General features: G+C 52.4%; 1 protein-coding gene across 2 annotated transcripts in view; it reads right to left on the reverse strand.

Annotated features, from left to right (window-relative positions):
• Positions 1-21,397, reverse strand: part of LOC140386567 (nectin-1-like) — a 59,189-nt gene that overhangs the window by 12,949 nt on the left and 24,843 nt on the right. For both annotated transcript variants that reach the window (XM_072468997.1, XM_072468996.1), the window contains 3 exons: positions 18,704-18,843; positions 11,194-11,298; positions 5,724-5,764 (listed from right to left, as the gene is read on the reverse strand). In XM_072468997.1, the coding sequence (XP_072325098.1) occupies positions 5,724-5,764; positions 11,194-11,298; positions 18,704-18,843 (286 nt within the window). The remainder of the gene's footprint in view (positions 1-5,723; positions 5,765-11,193; positions 11,299-18,703; positions 18,844-21,397) is intronic.

Genomic DNA, 21,397 nt, shown 5'->3' on the forward strand with positions numbered 1-21,397 from the left:
CAATTAAAAGAGAAACAGCAGACAGAGATAAAAAGATTACAAAAGTAGCAGCAGGAGAGATTTGATCAAATGAGAGCTGAAAAAGACAGGGAGATTAGTAATCGAAAACGTTCAAACCAGCCTAACCTGGTGCATTTAGGCAGCTTTAAAACACAATGTGAAAAAGCTGCCTAACGTCACCCGCTTAGAAGTGAAGTGCACCAACCTGCAGGCAGCATTAAAAGCGTTCCATCAGACCATTCAGGAGCAGCGACAAGCGACCACTGACCATTCACAACTAACAAGTACCAGTGCGAAATTGATCAATTAAAATCATTACTCTCGGTCTAAGATGTTTTTTTGTGTACCTTCGGGACAGTTGAGTTCGGAGAGGAAGAGGGGCTGGCTGGGCAGTTCTTCATGAAAGGGCAAAAATATACATCGTGAGGACCGAGAGATGGCCCCCCGCCCCCCCCCCCCCCCCCCCCCCCCACCCACCCGCCGAATGCGCCACCACTAACCACAGAGAAAGCTGTACCTGTTACACCACCGGATTCACCCCCAGTGTCAATGCACCCAGTTACCACCGAGAGGAGGGTAGGGGATAGCTTAAGTGTGGCAATTGCCTATACAACTCCGTTTACAGTGACCCAATTGAGTGATGCGTGTAATAAAATCACACTTTTGAGCCTACTGCAGGCCCACACTGCTTCTTTGAGGAGATTAGACAGCAGAAAATAATGTATGGGCTAGACAAAAGCAAGGAAGTAAAGCTCATAGTAATGTGCCTTAGTCCATCAGTCAGGTGAGCATTACCATCACCCCAAAACGTGGGACAAGGAACTTTTAGAGGACATGAAAGAGGCCATATTGACAGAAGTAGGATACAATAAGGGAGGTCCCATAGACAGTTTAAACAAATGTAGGTAAAGGAAAGGGGAACATCCGACCGCCTTTGTGGGTTGGCTCTGGATTCATTTTCAAGGGGTGTACAGAGAATTACAGCGTTCCGCATAGGGGGCACGATTCTCCACTCCCACGCCGAAGTGGCCGCGCCGTCGTGAACGCCGTCGAGGTTCACGACGGCGCGGAACGGTCCCGGTCCCGACCGATTCAGGCCCTGACAATGGGCCAGGATCGGGGCCGCGCCATCTACCCGCGCCAGGCCTTGTCGACCGCGTAAAAGCGGCAGCGCATAGATGACGCGGCCGGCACCGCATAACAGGCGTCATGCACGGGTTGGCCGGCGCCAACCCACGCATGCGTGGTTGTCGTCCTCTCTAAATCCGCCCCGCAAGAAGATGGGGGACGGATCTTGCGGGGCTGCGGAAGGAAGGAGGTCCTCCTTCAAAGAGGACGGCCTGACGATCGGTGGGCACCGATCGCGGGCCACCCCACACTTCAGGTAAAGCCCGGTGCAGGATCCCCCCTCGCCCCCCACAGGCCGCCCCCCCAGCGTTCACGCACTGCTCACGACTGCAGCGACCAGGTGTGGACGGCGCCGGGGGGAACCCGGCGTTTTGGCCTGGCTGCTCGGCCCATCCGGGCCTCAGAATAGCGGGGGTGGCGGAGAATCGCCATTTTCGGTGTCACCGCCGATTCTCCGGCCTGCGGCCCGCGAAACTCGACCGGGCCGTTCCTGTCGCTTCGGAGAATCGCGGGAGGGCGTCAGACCGGCGGCCCTGAAAATTTTGGCGGCCCAGGCGATTCTCCCAGCCAGCGTGGGAGTGGAGAATCGCGCCCTAGGTGACTCTGCCACCTCCACAAGGGCACGGACGTCAGTATCCCACGCTACTGAGGCAGGCAAAAAGGTTCGCAGAACTTTTGACCCCGCCGACCTCATGCACAATGAAGCATGGGTTTTTCGACGCTTATCCAGAGTTTGGGAAGAGTCAGTTCAGAAACACCCACCAGCAAGTACCGATAAGGATGCATCCTATGAGGGCTAACCAGGGTCCTGCGTGGAGAAATTAGGGCAGTGAACCCCAGTACCCAAGGGATCCAGTCCCACCATACACGCCCCAGGGAAGAGATAGGGAAGTATGTTTTCATAGATTTTACAGTGCAGAAGGAGGCCATTCGGCCCATCGTGTCTGCACCGGCTCTTGGAAAGAGCACCCCACCCAAGGTCAACACCTCCACCCTATCCCCATAACCCAGTAACCCCACCCAACACGAAGGGCAATTTTGGACACTAAGGGCAATTTATCATGGCCAATCCACCTAACCTGCACATCTTTGGACTGTGGGAGGAAACCGGAGCACCCAGAGGAAACCCACGCAGACACGGGGAGGATGTGCAGACTCCGCACAGACAGTGACCCAAGCCGGAATCGAACCTGGGACCCTGGAGCTGTGAAGCAATTGTGCTATCCACAATGCTACCTGGCTGCCTTAATTGTGGACAATCAGGCAAATTTGCTCGTGATTGCAGAAGTCTCCCAGCATCATACACACTACCCCGAGACCACCTGTCCCCTTGCCTAGTCCCGCCCCTAGATATGAAAGAGAACACCCACAGGAGCTAGAAGGTCCCAGCTGGCCCATGCACACTGTGAGCACTTACCCGCCACTCCTCATGGCACGGACAACTCAGCAATGTCACTTCATTTTTTTCTCTCTCTTTCTTCCTCCCTTCTTCCTTCATACTACACCGACTCCATATGTTATTTACACCCCAGGCCAAATTTGATTGTGGCTAACAAATATATAAAACAGGCTGCCCTAATTTAAAAGAAGGTCACACTCCGACCACTCTAAGCCTCGACCAGAATCGGTTGTGTTGAAAGATACGATAATTGCCTTGTCTCCTTTGGTTTTATTAAAAGAAAACGGGCCGGGGGGGGGGGGGTCACGTGTAGTGACAATATAAATGCAGATATTAAGCATGCGATAACAACAGAAACTATGCTTCATTTGCTCAGGATACCAGCAGAACCAGAACCACGATGACGAGATGGAACCTTACACCTACATGGGCTATTTTTCATCGGATTCACCGGATTTAGCACTCAGGACATTCCAAATCAGATGAATATTTTATATCCGGGTTATTTATGGTTTGCTCCACCTTACGCGGGGGATTGTGAGGATGGTGTATTAGATGTATTAGATTTATTAGATGCACCCTAATAAAAGTATCCTGTTTGGGTGTCACAATCAGAGGCTATTTGCAAAAAGCCAAAGGGAAGCTCAGTCGAATGCTACCTGAGCGTCACCATAAAAGGGGATTGGTGGGGTTTTTCAAATAATGTGTGTCCCGCAATTGGATCTTTAGCTAATCAGCCTGAGAAAGGATTGGAACTTGGGCAGAGGTGCCCTCCAACAATGATAGAGGGTAATTTTGCCCTATACGAGATCAGGACAGGACCAAAGCAGCACCAGTACGGGAACACACACTGCGACATTACTAACAGCACGTATTGTATTAAACCAGATGTACATGGCCAGGATGGGTCTTATACAATTAATTGACATACGTAAGAGAGATAGAGTGGACGTAAGCGCTACTGATGAGCTCCAGCATCACCTGGGGGACTGTTATGAGGAATACGATACCAAACTCAAACCCCTGCCAGAAGAACTAAACCAAATTCGGCTGAAATTGGCTACCGCCCACAGAACCTTCGCCAAAATAGTCCAATACACCCAGGACATACAAAGGCAAATTGCTGTTACTAAAGCCACCAACTGGTCGGATGATTTTTGGAACTGAGACTCAAATATACAAGTACATCCATTCATTCGACTCATCTCCCAACTGGTCGGATGATTTTTGGAACTGAGACTCAAATATACAAATACATCCATTCATTCGACTCATCTCACATTTGGCTATCATCCATCCTGTTCACGTTAGTCTATCTCATCATCCTTACAGTCAAATATTGTTGATGGCAAGCAAATGTCACTCAAGGTCAGGATATGAGACCCACGCGGGCTGCTCTGATGACACCACCTTAAGAATGTTTGGGACTCATGTATTTTTTGCACTGTTTGTACCCATCGTATCTGCTGAAATGGTTTTTGATATTTCCGTGATTTTATATTTCATTGCAATAAGCTGTGTTGTAATTATTAAGTTTGCCTTTCATTAATGTACCTATATCTTTTGTCATTTATTAACTGTTTTGTATTTTGTAAAAGAGTTATTGGGTAGTTGTACCAGGACAAACTTGACTTGACAAGTGACTGGGGATGCTGAACAGGTGTTGGTCTTGAATCTGTGATCCACCACGTTTCGCGTTCAGGATCAAGAGGAGGGATATGTGGCCACCTAAAATGGTGTCCAGCAAGGAATGCTGGGAAAAGTGGACAAGGGTATGGACAAGCAGGCTTCAGGCAGATCAAATAAAGCTACAGGAAAAGGTTTGCAGACATCAAACAAGTTCACATGTTGATGCGAATAGCATAAGTAAAGGGCTATCTCCAGGCCACCAATAGGATCAATAGAGCTGTCTTGTTAATCACAATTGTTCACCAGACACAGTGGCACCTAACTTCCTTATTTGGAAGGGCCTACATGTTTCCAACACCTTCAAGTATGACCACTGAGTGCCCACCCCAAAATTGATGTGGCAGCCCTTGATTTATCAATCAGGCTGATTGAGCCTGATCAATTGATTGACAAATGACCCAGAGACCGCCCACCAAAAGAGTCACAAAATTCAAACATCATGAGAGTTACTGCACGGATTCATTCTTTCTCTGGAGCAGCAGTAACTAACAACTGTGACTTCCACCGGCAGACGAATGAAATGAAATGAAAATCGCTTATTGTCACAAGTAGGCTTCAAATGAAGTTATTGTGAAAAGCCCCTAGTCGCCACATTCCAGCGCCTGTTCAGGAAGGCTGTTACAGGAATTGAACCGTGCTGCTGGCCTGCCTTGGTCTGCTTTCAAAGCCAGCGATTTAGCCCTGTGCTAAACTGAGACCATCCACACTACCAACAGAAGGAAGACCAGAGCCAGAAGAGAACCAGATTCATAACCAACTAAGAAAGGACTACAAGATCAGAACTACAGATAACAGGTCTGTATGTGCCTAATGCTCGTCAGTCAATGCCAAGTTAAGTTAAGATCTTGGAACTATTGGGGTATAGTGTAACCTATAATTGGGAGTGTGTGATTGAATAACCATAACCATTGTGTGAGTGTGAATAAATATTGTTCTGTTTTATAAACTGAGTCTCATTGTCATTTGTCCACCGTATACGAGTTAAGACACATTGTGGTTTAGAAAGGGCACAACTACATGTAATATACCGGAGTTAATGCAACCCCTACATTTAACACATCAGAGTTAATATAAATACTAAATTTAATATACCCAATCAAATGGAAACACTACATTTAACACATCCGAGTTAATGTAAACACTACATTTAACACATCCGAGTTAATGTAAACACTACATTTAACACACCTGAGTTAATGTAAACACCACATTTAACACACCCGAGTTAATGTAAACATCACATTTAACACAGTACGAAGTCTTACAACGCCAGGTTAAAGTCCAACAGGTTTGTATCGAATCACTAACTTTCGGAGTGCAGCTGCTTCATCATTCACCTGAAGAAGGAGCTACACTCCGAAAGCTAGTGGTTAGAAACAAACCTGTTGGACTTTAACCTGGCGTTGTAAGACTTCTTACTGTGCTCACCCCAGTCCAAAGCCGGCATCTCCACATCATGGCTACATTGAACACACCCGAGTTGGTGCAAACTCTGAATTCAGCATACCTGAGTTTGAGAGTTATTGATTTCACCGTGAACACCAGTTTCTGTGGAAATTGGAAGAGAAGCAGAATATGTAGTAATGAATCAAAGATTTCCCAGACAATAGAATTAATGTTTTCCCATTTTACCCGGTTGTTCGTTTTGTGGGATTTCTCATTCACCCATTTGCTCGATCACTGAAAGAAGTTTGGTTAAACTCCATCTCTCCCTGCCCCCCTCTACCTCCCCCCTTTCCATTGCAACTATCCATGCAAGTTCAGGAGATGCAGCAGATGCCTTTTTGATGTTTTCTCTGTCATCACCGACTAAAGCACAGAGCACTTTTTCAAATTAAGCAGTGGTTGTCCGGGGCTTTATCTGCAGCATATTGTTTGCAGCACTTACAATGTGATTTATCTCTATAGTGGACGGAATTGTAGGGGCGGGCTGGTGGTGGTGGTGGGGGGGGGGGGGGGGGGTCTCCCACATCGTGGCAGCCTGTTGCATCCTCCATTTTGCTTCAGGTAGCTGGTATTTTTTTTTTAAAATTTAATTTTTTACACAATTTTTTATAAATTTAGAATACCCAATTCATTTTTCCAATTAAGGGGCAATTTAGCGTGGCCAGTCCATCTAGCCTGCACATCTTTGGGTTGTGGGGGCGAAACCCACGCAAACACGGGGAGAATGTGCAAACTCCGCACGGACAGTGACCCAGAGCCGGGATCGAACCTGGTACCTCAGCGTCGTGGGCAACAGGGCTAACCCACTGCGCCACCATGCTGCCCAGGTAGCTCGTATTTTTGCATTTATTCTTGTTTTCTTGTCTTTCTTTACTTTCCAAATTGAAACTGTGTGCGGGATTCTCCGTCCAGCAACACCAGAAACATGAACCGCGATTAGGCGGAGAATCGTGCGTGAGCCGGAAAATGTGGCCGGTACCAAGCGCCCGACGGAATGCCACGCCTGGGACTCGACAGCGGTGTAAATGCATTCTACTGCGCACGTACAGTAAACGCCGTTGGCCCGATCCGGTATTCTGCGGGGCTCCAGCGATGCTCACCTCCACCAGGAAGAATTACCGATGGCGAGGTTCATTTGTGGTTTAAAAAATCAGGAAACAGGTGCCATGGCTGCTGAGGGAGAGAGCGGATGTAGGACATGTTCCCAGAGGTGTGTAAGTGGGCCACCAGTCTTGTTGTTTGCATAGTTGGCTGGAGGGGGGTGGGGATGGGGTGGGGGAAATGGGAGCTTCCATGGTCGGGGTGGGGGGATAGCAGTGGGTGGTGACAAAGGATGGGCCATGGGGTCAAGGTGACCTCACCACCTCACCCCGCGTGTCCAGGCATGGACCACCATTGTCGCGGCCTGCAAGGCTGCCAACTTGCTGTCCACCCCACTGTGGCCCATGGTGTCGCTGAGTGACACCGACTCCACCCTCCCATCCCACCAAACTCCGCCCCCCCCCAACAACCAGAGGCGACCCTCCGCCAGGGTTTCACGTGGCCCGCCCAAGTGCAACGCTCAGTGCCCCTGTCAGCAGGGATGGGTGTCAGAGGTGCGCTTCAGAGTGTCGGGGGAACAGCTGCGGATGGGTGAGGACGAGGTGAGGGGGCTATGCGGGGTCAGGAGCTGTAGTGTTGGCCGGGCCACCTTGTCACCTGTTGGACCTGATTTGTGGCTGAACAGGAAGAAGCTGCATGTGGAGACACCTGCAGCAGTGGAGACTGCCCCAGAGGAACAGGAGGCAGCTGGTGAGAATGGAGAGCCATCCGTCCAACAGGCTAAGGAAGAGGTGGGAAGGAGGTGCCACATCAGGCCTCGTGTGTACCGGCAGCGCCTGTCATTCGAGGACCTGCTGGACAGGACATGCTGTCAAAGACTCCGGCTGAGCAGAGGGACCATATGACATATCTGCCAGATCACGGTGCACCAGGCACCGTGGGACTATGGAAGAGGACACCCGCTACTGGTGGCCGTCAAGGAGATGGTTGCCCTGAACCTTTAAACCGTGGGGTCCTTTCAGGCGCTGAGTGGGAACCTGTCTGGGATCTCACAGACCTCGGTGCACAAGTGCATTTGCATCATAATGGAGGCCCTGTATGCCCGGTCGGCACAATATATCAAATTCAATATGGACCGAGCCCACCAGGATGTCCACCATCGCCGGGATGCCCCAAGTCCAAGAAGTGACTGACAGGATGCATGTCCACCTATGAGCACCGGCCCATGACAAACTGTCACAAACCGAAAGGTTTTCCGCTCAATAAACGTGCAGCTGGTCTGTGACCATGAGATGCACGTCTGCGGCCGATACCCGGGCAGTGTTCACAATGGCTTCATCTTGGCACACTCGACGGTTCCTGACACCTTCGAGGTTCACCCCTGGGTGAGAGGTTGCGTCTTGGGCGACAGGGGTTATCCGCTCCACTCCTGGCTGATGTCGTCTATCGGAGGCCACAGACTGATGTGGAGACTCACTACAACGGTGCACATGGAGCGACCAGGGGCGCGATCGAGCTGTTCGTTGGCATCCTGAAGATGCACTTCAAGTATCTGGCCGCTCTGGTGGGGCCTTCCAGTATATTGCTAGGAGGGTCTCCCACATCGTGGCAGCCTGTTGCATTCTCCACAATATCACGCAACAGAGCGGTGACGTGCTGGAAGAGGGGGATGAATGTTAGACCTCATCTGATGTGGACAATGCAGAGCAGGGCCAGGATAGGCAGGACATGGGGCTCGGGCAGGCACAGTAAACAGCACAACGTGTGCGCCAGGCGTGCACGGGACGCTCTAGTCACCTCCAGGTTCACGACTGGGAGGCCCAGCCAGCAGCACGGACATCCCACCCCACCCCGACACCTCCCACACCCTGGTCGACCACCCGCTCCCATGACCACCTTCCTTGCACCACCCCCGCATACACTGCAACGCCTTCCATGATTCCTACCTGCCTCACTACGGGTGGCGGGCCCTGGGTTGGCAGTAACAGTGGATCTGGTCCATGAGATGGACGAGGATGACAACATGCTCTGCGATGAGCTCAGGTGCTTTGCGTCGTTTGACAATGTCTGATTCCTGCCCACGGTAGCACTTTCCATAGTCTACCTGGGTGATCCTTGCATGCGAACTGGCCATTCCATCACATGGTCCATTCAAATGCTTGGGGTGGCGGAGGTGGGGACGGTGTGATCTGGTTGGGGTTGAAGGGAGGGGCGGGTACCAGGGCAATGTGCGGTGCCGGACATCAGGGCCTCGGCCCATGCCCACCTCCCAACGTCTACTATCCGCACCCCCGCTCATTCCCCCTCTGCAGCCAGCCCAGCCCAACCTAGTTCATACCTCATATCCATCTGAAAGAGCACCGAGGCAGTTTGGAAATTTTGTGCACAGCTGTTTATTTTGAAATCACAGGTAAACATCTCTATAACATTAAGAAGGCACCTGACATGCTTGCCTTCGTCAGCTGGTGCCTTGAGTACAGGAGTTGGGAAATCATGTGCGGGATTCTCCGACCCCCCGCTGGGTCGGAGAATCGCCGGGGGCTGGCGTGAATCCCGCCCCCGCCGGTTGCCGAATTCTCCAGCACCAGAGATTCGGCGGGGGCGGGAATCTCCGGTGCTGGAGAATTCGGCAACCGGCGGGGGCGGGATTCACGCCAGCCCCCGGCGATTCTCCGACCCAGCGGGGGGTCGGAGAATCCCGCACATGATTTCCCAACTAAACCAAATAAACCCGCGCCGCGGGCTCCGGGGTCCTGGGGGGTGGGGGGGGGGCGCGGGGCGATCTGGCCCCAGAGGGTGCCCCCACGGTGGCCTGGCCCAATCGGGGCCCACCGATCCGCGGGCGGGCCTGTGCCGTGGGGGCACTCTTTTCCTTCCGCCTTCGCCATGGTCTCCACCATGGCGGAGGCGGAAGAGGCCCCCTCCACTGCGCATGCACGGGGATGCCGTGAGCGGCCGCTGACGCTCCCGTGCATGCGCCGCCCGGCAAAATCAGTTTCGCGCCAGCTGGCGGGGCACCAAAGGCCTTTCCTGCCAGCTGGCGGGGCAGAAATCAGTCTGGCGCGGGCCTAGCCCCTCAAGGTTAGGGCTTGGCCGCTCAAGATGCGGAGACTTCCGCACCTTTGGGGCGGCGCGATGCCAGACTGATTTGCGCCGTTTTTGGCGCCAGTCGGCGGACATCGCGCTAATTGCGGAGAATTCCGCCCCATGTTGCAGCTGTATAAAACCTTTGTTGGGCCGCATTTGGAGTATTGTGTGCAGTTCTGGTGCCAATATTATCAGAAGGACGTAAAAGTTTTGGAGAGAGCGCAAGAAGATTCACCAGAATGTTGCCTGGTCTCGAGGGTGCTGGCTATGAGGAGAGGTTGAACTAGGATTGTTTTCATCGGAAAGACAGAGGCTGAGAGGAGACCTGATGGAGGTCTACAAAATTATGAGGGGCATAGACAGGGTGGATAGTTCGATGCTTTTTCCAAGGGTGGAAGTGTCAATTACAAGCGGGCACAGGTTCACGGTGAGAGGGGCAAAGTTTAAGGGAGATGTGCAGGGTACGTTTTTCGTGCAAAGAGTGGTGGGTGCCTGGAACACACTGCCAGGGAATGTGGCGGAAGTAACATTAGCAACATTCAAGAGGCATCTGGTGGGGTACACGAATAGGGAGGAAATAGAGGGATACGGACCGAGTAAGGGCAGAAGGTTTCCTTTTTTAGTTAGGGCATCATGATCGGCACAGGCTTGGAGGACCAAAGGGCCTGTTCCTGTGCTGTACTTTTCTTTGTTCTTTATTTCTTTTTTATTTGTGCCCCAGCCCCTAATGCTATTTTGTGTCCTGCACCTGGCCTTATGGGACCTAATGCCATGGCTAGGTGGATCCACAGGTGGTACATCAAGAGTGGAGGTGGCCTGCTGCCGTTCCTGCAGACACGGGGAGAAAGTGCAAACTCCACACAGTCACCCCAAGGCCACAGTTGAACCCGAGTCCCTGGTGCTGTAAGGCAACAGTGCTAACCACTGTGCTGCCATGCTGCCCATATGCCATACCCCTGTTCAGGTAATCTTCTACCGCCCTCTTGAATGTCGCGATGAATCTTCCTCCACCACATTTGCAAGCAGTGCAGTCCAAATGCCAAACACCGGCTGTGTGGAAAAGGTTTTTCTCACATCACATTAGCCTGGAACATGGCCTCAGTTTCCCTCTCCCCAGGTGCTGCCTGGCCTGCTGAGTATTTCCAGCATTTTGTCTCCTTATTTTCTGCTTCTGTGAATGGATGCCATTCACTCTTTGTTCGAATCAACAAGTGGTTATACTCCTGTGGAGCAACTGGGGGATTCACCTCTGGGGTTGTGTAAATTGGGTGGGATTAGACCCACCCTCCATGAGCCACTTCACATGATATGCACTTCTATTGGCTGAATTAATATCTAAGGGGGGCTGTCACAAGCGATCAGTGCAAAACATCAGGTCAAACAAAATAAATCATTCCATGTACCTCGAATTCGCCGCTTTCTCCGCATTAATGCCACGGTCAAGACGATGACAATAACACCCACAAAAGCGACCGCTATTATGATCTCGGTTAAAAATCCAGCATTACCTGGGGAAATACATTTGGAAAAAGTAAGGACAATGCAGCTTAAAACAGGAAATGGAGTGGACAAAATATGCTTGGTAATAACTTGAATAATTTGACTGTGGGCAGTAGTGATTGTGTAATTACAGTAAAGCATTGAGTGTACAGCAATCAGTAATAATATAATGAGCACTGCACTCTCCTATTCGACTGTCATTTTCGGAGGGAGATTTTATTTGAACCGCCCTCTCAAGGCAAATAGGGTTTGGAATTCAATTGTGGCCGAGGCAGCAGTACCCACATCCTGTAAAATAATTTAATTATGAACGTCAATGAGGAAAGAATTGAAATGTACGGACAAAAGAAATACAATTACATCACGATTAATGCTTTGACTAAGGGTCATCCAGATTTGAAACATTGGTTCCCTTCTCTTAAACCTGTTGTGATTGTCCAGCATTTTCTGTTTTTGTTTCAGATTCCAACATCAGCAGTAATTTGCTTTTATCATGATTAATGCATTGATCAATTATTTTCTCAATGGCTCTTACAATTAGGCCATGATGAAGAGCGCGATATTATTATGATATTCCACTGCCTCGTCTGAGGGAAATTATGGAGGTGTATTCTCAAAATGACGCAAATACCTTTTATACTGGACCCTCAGTCAATTCTGCAATTGTTGTCACGTGAGCAGAAAAATCAGCCATTTTATCTCTTTCGAAAAGAAAATGAGGGTGGGATTCTCCATCGGCCGAAGCTGGGGCGAAATTCTCCGGTTTCGGCGCGATGTCCGCCGACCGGTGCCAAAAACAGCGCAAATCAGTCCGGCATCGCGCCGCCCCAAAGGTGCGGAATCCTCCGCCCCTTGACCGGCCGAGCCCTCACCTTGAGGGGCTAGGCCCGAGCCGGACTGATTTCCGCCCCGCCAGCTCGCGGAAAAGGCCTTTGGTGCCCCGCCAGCTGCCGCAAAAATGACATTGCCGGGCGGCGCATGCGCGGGAGCATTAGCGGCCGCTCACGGCATCCCCGCGCATGCGCTGTGGAGGGAGTCTCTTCCGCCTCCGCCATGGTGGAGACCGTGGCGAAGGCGGAAGGAAAAGAATGCCCCCACGGCACAGGCCCGCCCGCGGATCGGTGGGCCCCGATCGCGGGCCAGGCCACCGTGGAGGCACCCCCCGGGGGGTGATCGCCCCGCACCCCCTCCAGGACCCCGGAGCCCGCCCGCGCCGCCTTGTCCCGCCGGTAAGAGAGGTGGTTTAATCCACGCCGGCGGGACAGGCATTCTAGCAGCGGGAAAGTCCAAAGTGATCCTCCATTTTCCAGGGGGCTAACAGGACCCCTGACTAGTCCTCGCAGCTCCAGCAGCCAATATGGGGCCCTGCACTTCCGGCCGGAGGTCCGTGCGTGCGCGCAGCAGTGGCCTGCGGTGGCGGCCCCGCGTAACATGGCAGACCCACACAGTGGACCAGCCCTGAGAATATAGACCCCCCCCCCGCCGAGATCGTGCGTGCCCGTCGATCGGTGACCCCTGATCGCAAGCCTGGCTGTCCAGTGACGGATCCTCCCGCTCCCCCACCAGGGCGGCCGCGGACTGTGTTTGCAGCCACCACTCAGAGTGCCCGCTCATGGTGTAGGGCTGCAGGGGCCGACGCGGAGCAAAAGAGGCCCGCAACCCGAGAGGCTGGCCCGCTGATCGGTAGGCCCCGATCGTGGGCCAGGCCACAACGGAGGCCACCCCGGGGTCGGACCCCCCTCTCCCCCCACCAGGCCGCCCCCAGGTGCATGCACGCTGAGGTCCCGCCGGGTAAGACCACACGTGGACGGCGCTGGCGGGACACGGTTTTTTGTGCGGCCGCTCAGCCCATCCCGGGCGGAGAATCACCGGGGGGGGGGGGGGGGGTGCCTGTAGAGCGGCCCCCGACTGGCACCGATTCTCCGGACTGGTCTCGGGGCGACGTCGCGCGATTCACACCCGGCCCGGCGACTCGCCAGCCCGCCATGGGCTGAGAGAATCCCGCCCGCTGTATTTAAACTGCCGAAGCTACACACAGGTGAACTGCATCAGGAAATCAAGCAATTGAACATCCAGAAGCAAGAGCAAAATGGAAAGACAGGTGATATGGAAACCTGCCTGCAAGAGAAAAATGCAGAGCTGCAATAATAATAATCTCTATTGTCGCAGGTAGGCTTAGATTGACACTGCAATTAAGTTACTGTGAAAAGCCCCTCGTCACCACATTCCGGCACCACAGTGGGAGAATTCAGAATGTCCAAATTACCTAACAGCACGCCTTTCCAGACTTGTGGGAGGAAACCGGAGCACCCGGAGGAAACCCACACAGACATGGAGAGAACATGCAGACTCCACACAGACAGTGACGCAAGCCAGGAATCGAACCTGGAACCCTGGAGCTGCGAAGCAACAGTGCTATCCATTGTGCCACCGTGCTGCCCAAGTGGTGATGGATAATCTCAGAGATACCAAAGAACAGCAGCTCAGTGCAAAGAACAGAACACTCAAGCAACTAGGTGAAAAGCTGAAAGGGCAGTCTGACCATGAAGAGGTTAAAGAAGAGCTGAGTATCCTGAAATCGATGGAAGGTGTAGCATCAGAAAGGTTTGGATCACACGGCACTTCCAAAACCCTGGAGATACTTCTGCTGGAGAAGAACCGCTCATTGCAATCTGAAAATGCAACTCTGCGGATCACCAACAGTGACCTCAGTGATCCCGATCCAGCATTAGATCTAGGGCAACAGCTCCAGCTCAAAGCCCAGTGTATCAAGATATAGAAACCGAGAATCAGAAACTGCGGGACACACTTGAGGAATAAAACAAGGATTTTGCAGAAATCAAGAATCAGGAAGCAACAATAAAAGCACTTAAAAAAACAACCAACGAGTATGAGCAGACCTTGAGCAGCAAAGCAGAAAGCCTTGCTCCTGGGAAAGAGCAGACATTACGGAATGACTTCACGATAAAGGACAGGAAGTTGCAAAAGACTCAAACATTTTTGGCCTCCAAATTTTAGGAGGCTGATCACAAGGTCCAAGTATTACAGAAAGTCCTGGAATCAACTCAGACTGAGCCATGTGATTTAAAAGCAAAGTATGATGCAGAACCAACTGCCAAAGTGGATGAAGTTGAAGTTGCCAGGACAGATCCGGACAGAGCCAATCATGTGCAGAGGTGGTTCAAAGAGAGACAGATCTGGAAAGAGCCAATCATGGGCAGAGGTGGTCCAAAGAGAGACAGAGACCTTACGTGAGCAACTTTCCTCAGCTAACAAATCCCTGCAGCTGGCCACCCAGATCCAAAAAGCTCCTGGTGGGGAACCAGCACTCGAAATGTTAACACGATCAAGTCAGGACGTTGAACTGGCAGCAAAAGACCTTGAGATAATACAGTTAGTTGAGCGCTGTCAGGCAAGCCTATCCAAACTCCGCGATATTTCAGCCAGTCAGGTCTCACAACCGGACCAGTTCACGCTCAAGAAAAATATAGATCAAGGTCGTATCGATACCAAGGGTGGGATTCTCTTATCCTGAGGCTAAGTGTTCATGCTGTCGTAAAAGCCGTAGCGTTTTACGACGGCGTCAACAGGCCCCCAGAAGCAACGATCCTGAGCCCTAGAGGGAGCCAGCACGGCACTGAAGCGACTCACACAGCTCCAGGTGACGATACCGGCGTCAAACGGGCGCTGAGGTCCCGCCGGGTAAGACCACAAGTGAACGGCGCCGGTGGGACGAGGGCTATCTTGGCGGCCACTCGGCCCATCCCGCGCAGAGAATGTTAGTAATAAATAGATTTGTTTATAAAACAAAGTCTAATGTGTTTTGTTCACTTCAGCCCAATCAAAGAACATTACAGGGGGATGACCAGGGGATGGGTCAAGGTTCAGGGTGGGCACCACACAGGATCAGGGTGTCCAGGCATGGCCGCCATTGCCACGGCCTGCAAGGCAGCCATCTTGCTGCCCACCCCACTGACCGTCCACTGTGGCTGCACAGAGTGACACCAGCTGTAGGTGTGTCTCCAGTCAACCAAACCCACATTCCATCCTCCACCCTTCACCTCACCAAATCTCCCCTCCAAACCAGATGCTACCAGCTGGTGGGGCACAATGCAGCTCACCCAAGGGCAACGCCCACTGTAGCCCCGACTGTGATACTGTGTGCTGCACCCATGCAAAGCTAACTGGTGTCAATCTTTCTGGCCTTAAGGGCACTAACTCTATGCCTAGGTGCTTCCTAGGCAGTATATCAGGAGTGAAGGTAGCCTGCCGCAATTCTTGCACTGTGACCTGGGTCTCCTGGTGGCCGTCTTCTGGGGCAACCAGGCCTGGATTGGCCTGGCTCATGCTCGGATGTCCCAGATGGTATAGTGCCACCCAGTTCTGGTTCTGCCTGCTGCCCATCAAATGCGCCTGAGACAGGGGGTAGGGGGGAGAATGCAAGGTGCTGTGGTGTTCCAGCTCCTTCCCTGCGGGGGTCACTGGCACAGGCCCCATCACCTCCTCCACCCTCAGGGTGCTTGATGGCACCCAGGGTACTCCATGGGACGTGGGTGCGAGCAGAGCTAATTCCTGAAGCTCCCCCATCAACTGGCGCTGCCAGTCCTGGATGCCAGCTCCCGTCTCAACCAGGGTCTCAATGCTCGTGTCCACCTCCCTCTGGGACTGTGTCACATCACCCATTCACTGTGCCAGCACTTTCTGGACATGTGCCATATCAGCCAGTGACTGCACAACCTCCTGCTGGGTCTGTGCCACATCAACCAGTACAATGCCACCAATGCCCTCAGCCATGACCCACTCTGATTGGGCCACGCTCTGGAGGCTGCAGAAATGTCCAGGTAGCCCTGGTATATGGCCGCCTGTGACAGGGCAGCCCTTCCCTGGGCCACACCCCCTGCGCACACAGAGTGCCCCAGGCCTTGGACATCTTGGCCGATGGCCAATACTTTTGCCCGCAAGGGCGTGCGGTGTTGGCCTGGGTGTCAAGCATGGTTGGCACCACCTCCTGCAGGCTGTTGTCCTCCTTCAACTACAGCTGCAGGGAGCTGGATGGTTGCTTACACTCCCTCATGCAGTCCCTGGCTCTGTGACTGCATCTCCACTATCGATGGAACTGCCCTTTCCAAAAGGCCCAAAGCTTATCAGGATGCCAGCTAGCCCCTGGGGTGGGGCGCCCTCGGACATCCGCACCCTTGGGAGTTCCTACCTCAATCTGATGTAATGGAGCTGGTGTGTGGTGCGCACCAAATAGTGCCCCTGGAGCCTCTTCACTAAAGTGCCCAACCTGTGTGAGTGTCTCTGGGATGGTGGAGGATTTTGGAGCCAGCTGTGTTCCGGGGTGTCTTGAACTGCAGTCCAGTGCTCCCGTCGCTGTCCATGTCCTCTTCCTCACTGCTGTCCGCTTGGGTTTGGGGTTGGGGTTGTGGTCGGAGGGACAGACACCAGAAAGGCCCGCATCATCACCAGGAGATCCTGCAAGACAGAAGACATGACGCATGAATGGATCACGAGTTGGGATTGTTGGTGGTGACGGAGGGGTGTGGGGTGGGGATGGTGAGGGTGTGGGAGGGGAGTGGGTGTGGTGCTGGTCAAGGGGGGGGGGGGGGGGTGTGGAAGGATGGATTGGTGGTGGGGGTGGTGACACACTTGTCATGGGGAACCTCAACTCAGCAGGGTCTCACTTGCTTGCTCGATGCCAACCTCCACCCGGTGACTGCCCTCTCTCTGGGGCCACCAACCAGGTGCAGTGCCCCCTGCTCTGCTGTGGTGAGGGTCCACAGGTCTGCCAGTCCCCCTCCCATTTTTTCCCTCTGCCAGCAGTTGTAGGCTGCCTTCTCCTGGTGACAGTTGGGAGATGGAAAATGCACAGTGTTAGACATTGAGATGCATGCAGCACAGGGGGTGCATAGCTGTTAGCCTTCGTGGCATGTGCACCTGGCTATGACGCCCTCTATCGGTGCTGGCATGTGGTGCAGAGTGGGGGCTTGGTCATACTCCAGGTGAGAGGAGGGTTACGGGTGTGTGGGATGGGGTTGGTGGCAGGGGCATAGTGCTGCATGTTCATCCTGGTCGGCCTGAGGAGGTTGTGCAGTTTTTTACGGCACTGCTGTCTGGTCCTGGCAGTGGGGCTCATGGCGCTCTTGAACTCTGCCCCTGCACCAGGCCCAATGTACGGCGGCGGGTGGCAGCCTCCTTCCCACCCCAGGGAACAGAGTGGACCACCTCTCCTCCACTGCGTCCAGCAGGATCTCCAGCTCTGCGCCCCTAAACTGGAGAGGGGGGGCGCTTTCCATGCTGCCATCCTGTTGGCTGAGATGAGTGTGTTTGGGGAGTGGAGCTTTTTAGCCTCTCGAGTGTCAATCCCTGCTCCGACGAATCTGATACCGTTTTCATTAGAATCACTCGAGTTCCATGTGGCACTGGTGCTAGCCCATTAATGAATTGCTCCGGGACCGACACCAACTTCGTTGTCATGAAATTCCATCAACTCAGTCCCGGCATCAACACTTAGTTTCTGAAATGGAGAATTACGCCCAGGGTATTTGAAAAATGTCTTCATTATATATAATTATATAAATGATCTTCAAGGCCCAAGTCAGAAGTGTGATGCAATATTCCCCACTTGCCTGGATGAGTGCAGCTCTAACTACACTCAAGAAGCTCAACAACGTCCAGGACAAAACAGCTCTGCTTGATTGCTCCCCCTTCCACAAACATTCACTCCCTCCACCACTGACGAACAGTGGCAGCCGTGTATACTATCTACAAGATGCACTGAAGCAACTCACCAAGGCTCCTTCGACAGTATCTTCCGAATCTGCAATCTCTACACCCAGAATGATAAGGGCACGGACAAACCACCATCGGCATGTTCCCCTCTGGGTCCCTCACATCCCGACTTAGAAATAGATTGCCGTTCCTTCTCTGTCACCGGCTCAAAATCCGGGAACTCCCTCCCTAACAGCATAGCGGGTGCTCCTACACCTCAAGAACTGCAGCAGTTCATGAAGGCAGCTCACCATCACCTTGGCAAGGGTTGCTTTGGGATGGGCAATAAATGCTGGTGCAGTCGGCGACACCCACATCCCATAAAAGGCTAAACACAACATGAGGCCAGCGAGGGGTTACCAGAGTAAATAAAGCGACAGTTCGCGGACAAGATCATGTGTCAAGTTGGTGAAATGATAGCTTCTGAAAACATGCCAAGCATTTTCCCTCTGTGGATTGCTCATCATTGAAATAAAGAAGTTACATTTTTATAGCACTCTCCCTGATCTCAGTCTCAAAGTGAACTCTTTATCCCAAAGGCCTATCCTCATGTCCAGTTATTTATTAAATTCTGGCACATTTGCTTCCATTGGCAAAATGAAAGGAATCTGGCATGTTATATCACATTACATTAATAGGTACCTTTAATGGAGTTTATTTGAAATATGCCTTTTCCTGACCCAATTGAGTTGGTAGCTTCACAGGTATAGTTTCCGTTCATCAATCTTGTCCCAGCCTTTATGAATACAGTTTTTGTATTAGTCTCCATTCCTTCAGGTAACCTTGGGAGAGCCAAACATGCACATTTAAGAAATGCCCAGGTGACAAAGTCCAAGTGGCTAATATTAGCTCTGAGCTCCATAGAGCTGCCAGCTCATTATGCGCTCCTCCAGATTGTACCTACCACTAGATGGACTGATAAGGGATGTCAGGTATGGTGCATAATGGGGCATGAGTGACATACCTGATATAAATGAGTTAAGCAACAATTTTCTGACTAAATGACAATGGAAAAATCAAGATCGGAAGCACTGAATTAGAGGAACCATCTAAGTGCCGTACTCGACGATAAACACCAAAGTTCCATCCAAGAATGCAATCCTGTTTAGATTAGCAACGGCAGGAGAGGTGACCAGTGATGTGAGTAGTCACTGAAGGTCCAACCGCAACAGCATGAGGGTGATCACATGTCGAGTGCAGTGTAGTATCCATGGATTTGAGAATGGGACTCAGTAGGATGAGCTTGAGAGGAGATGAACAGCTTTTGAAATGAATGGTTGGTGGAGGGTCCCCAGAATCAGCTGGATGGACAGAAGGACAAATGTTTGGATTTGATCAAGGGTAGGAGTTTAGGAATCAAAAGGGTTCCTCAAAACCGTTAGCAATAAACGATAGCCGAGTATGGAGAATGGAAATGAATAGCTGATAATAGAGCATAGACATAGAATTTCTATAGTGCAGGAGGCCATTTGGCCCTCATGTCTGTACCGACACTCCGAAAGAGCACCACACCCAGGCCCACAACCCCACCCCAATCCTGTAACTCAGCCTAACCTGCACACCCCTGGACACTTAAGGGGCAAGTTACTATGGCTAATCAACCGAACCTGCATGTCTTTAGACTGAGGGAGGAAACCGGAGCACCCGGAGGAGACCCATGCAGACACGGGGAGAAAGTACAAACTCTACACAGAGCATTACCTGAGACTGGAATTGAACCCCGGTCTCTCGTGCTTTGAGGCAGCAATGCTAACCATTGTGCCAACGTGCCGCCCCCAAATGTTGCCATGGCAAAAACTCAAGGAGGGATTGAGGAGAAAAAGAGATGGGGAAGAATAATAACCAGAGAGGTGGATCATATTGAGATGAAGACTATGGGAGGATTGATGAAACCAGGGGCGCGATTCTCAGACCCCCCACCGGGTCGGAGAATCGCTGGGGGCTGGCGTGATCTCGCCCCCGCTGTGTCGCGAATTCTCCGCCACCAGAGAATCGGCGGGGGCAGGAATCGCGCCGCGCCGGTTGGCGGGCTCCCCCCGGCGATTCTACGGCCCGCGATGGGCCAAAGTCCCGCCGCTGTCAACCCTCGCCAGCCGGTGTGGATTGAACCACCTACCTTACCGGCGGGGGCAGACGGCGCGGGCGGGCTCCGGGGTCCTGGGGGAGGGCACGGGTCGATCTGGCCCCGGGGGTGCCCCCACGGTGGCCTGGCCCGCGATCGGGGCCCACCGATCGGCGGGCGGGCCTGTGCCGTGGGGGCACTCTTTTTTCTTCCGCCTTCGCCATGGTCTCCACTATGGCGGAGGCGGAAGAGACCCCCTCCACTGCGCATGCGCGGGGATGCCGTGAGCGGCCGCTGACGCTCCCACGCATGCGTTGCCCGGCGAAGTCCTTTCGCCGCCAGCTGGCGTGGCACCAAAGGCCTTTCCCGCCAGCCGGCGGGGCGGAAATCACTCCGGCGCAGGCCTAGCCCCTCAAGGTGAGGGCTTGGCCCCTCAAGGTGCGGAGAATTCCGAACCTTTGGGGCGGCGCAACGCCGGAGTGGTTCCCGCCACTCCATCACGCCAGATTCCCCCGCCCCGCCGGGTAGGGGAGAATCCCGGTCCAGGACAATAAGGAAGACTATGTCGATGACCCTGCTGAGGAGAATGTGACAACGAACAAAGATGCTACAGCCGACCAATCTTATATTGCCTGTTTCCCATAATTGCCCAAAGGAAAAATTGTTCCAAAGATTTCTGGTGCTGAATGTCTTACAACAAACCTAAGTGCTGCCTGTTAGAAGTTCTCCAGCACTCGGGTCTTCGCGATATGATCTGCTGGACATTTAAACCAGCTTTATCTCACTCTGGCTGCTCAGCACACTGTGGTTGCACTGTGGACACAGATATGTCTATATTAAAAAATACATTAGCTTCCCCATCATCTCATTCATGATCATTGCCCATCTGCTATATCTTCCATGTCTCTACCAATGCTGCCTTGTTCGATAGAGCAGACTTATTCTTAATGCTCATTTTAGTGACCAGTCAGATAAAAACATAAAGTGCGGGATAAACTCAGCCGGTCTGGCAGCATCTGTGGAGAGAGAAATACAGAGTTAAAGCTTTGAGCTCATCTGACTCTTCTTCAGAGCTGAAGGGAGTTCGAAATGTGATGGGTTATATAGTGGGAGAAGGGTGTGGAGAAGGTGGCGTAGAATAGGGATTAATGAAAGATGTTATGGACACAAGAGAAATAGTGTGTTAATGGTAGCATTAAGGACTAAAGAAGGTGCTGATAGTGGCATGAAGGTAAAATAACAGAATGTGTGAATAGGAGAACAAAGGTCAGTGC

The sequence above is a fragment of the Scyliorhinus torazame genome, chromosome 12 (genome assembly GCF_047496885.1).
Source record: "Scyliorhinus torazame isolate Kashiwa2021f chromosome 12, sScyTor2.1, whole genome shotgun sequence".
Taxonomy (NCBI): Eukaryota; Metazoa; Chordata; class Chondrichthyes; order Carcharhiniformes; family Scyliorhinidae; genus Scyliorhinus; species Scyliorhinus torazame.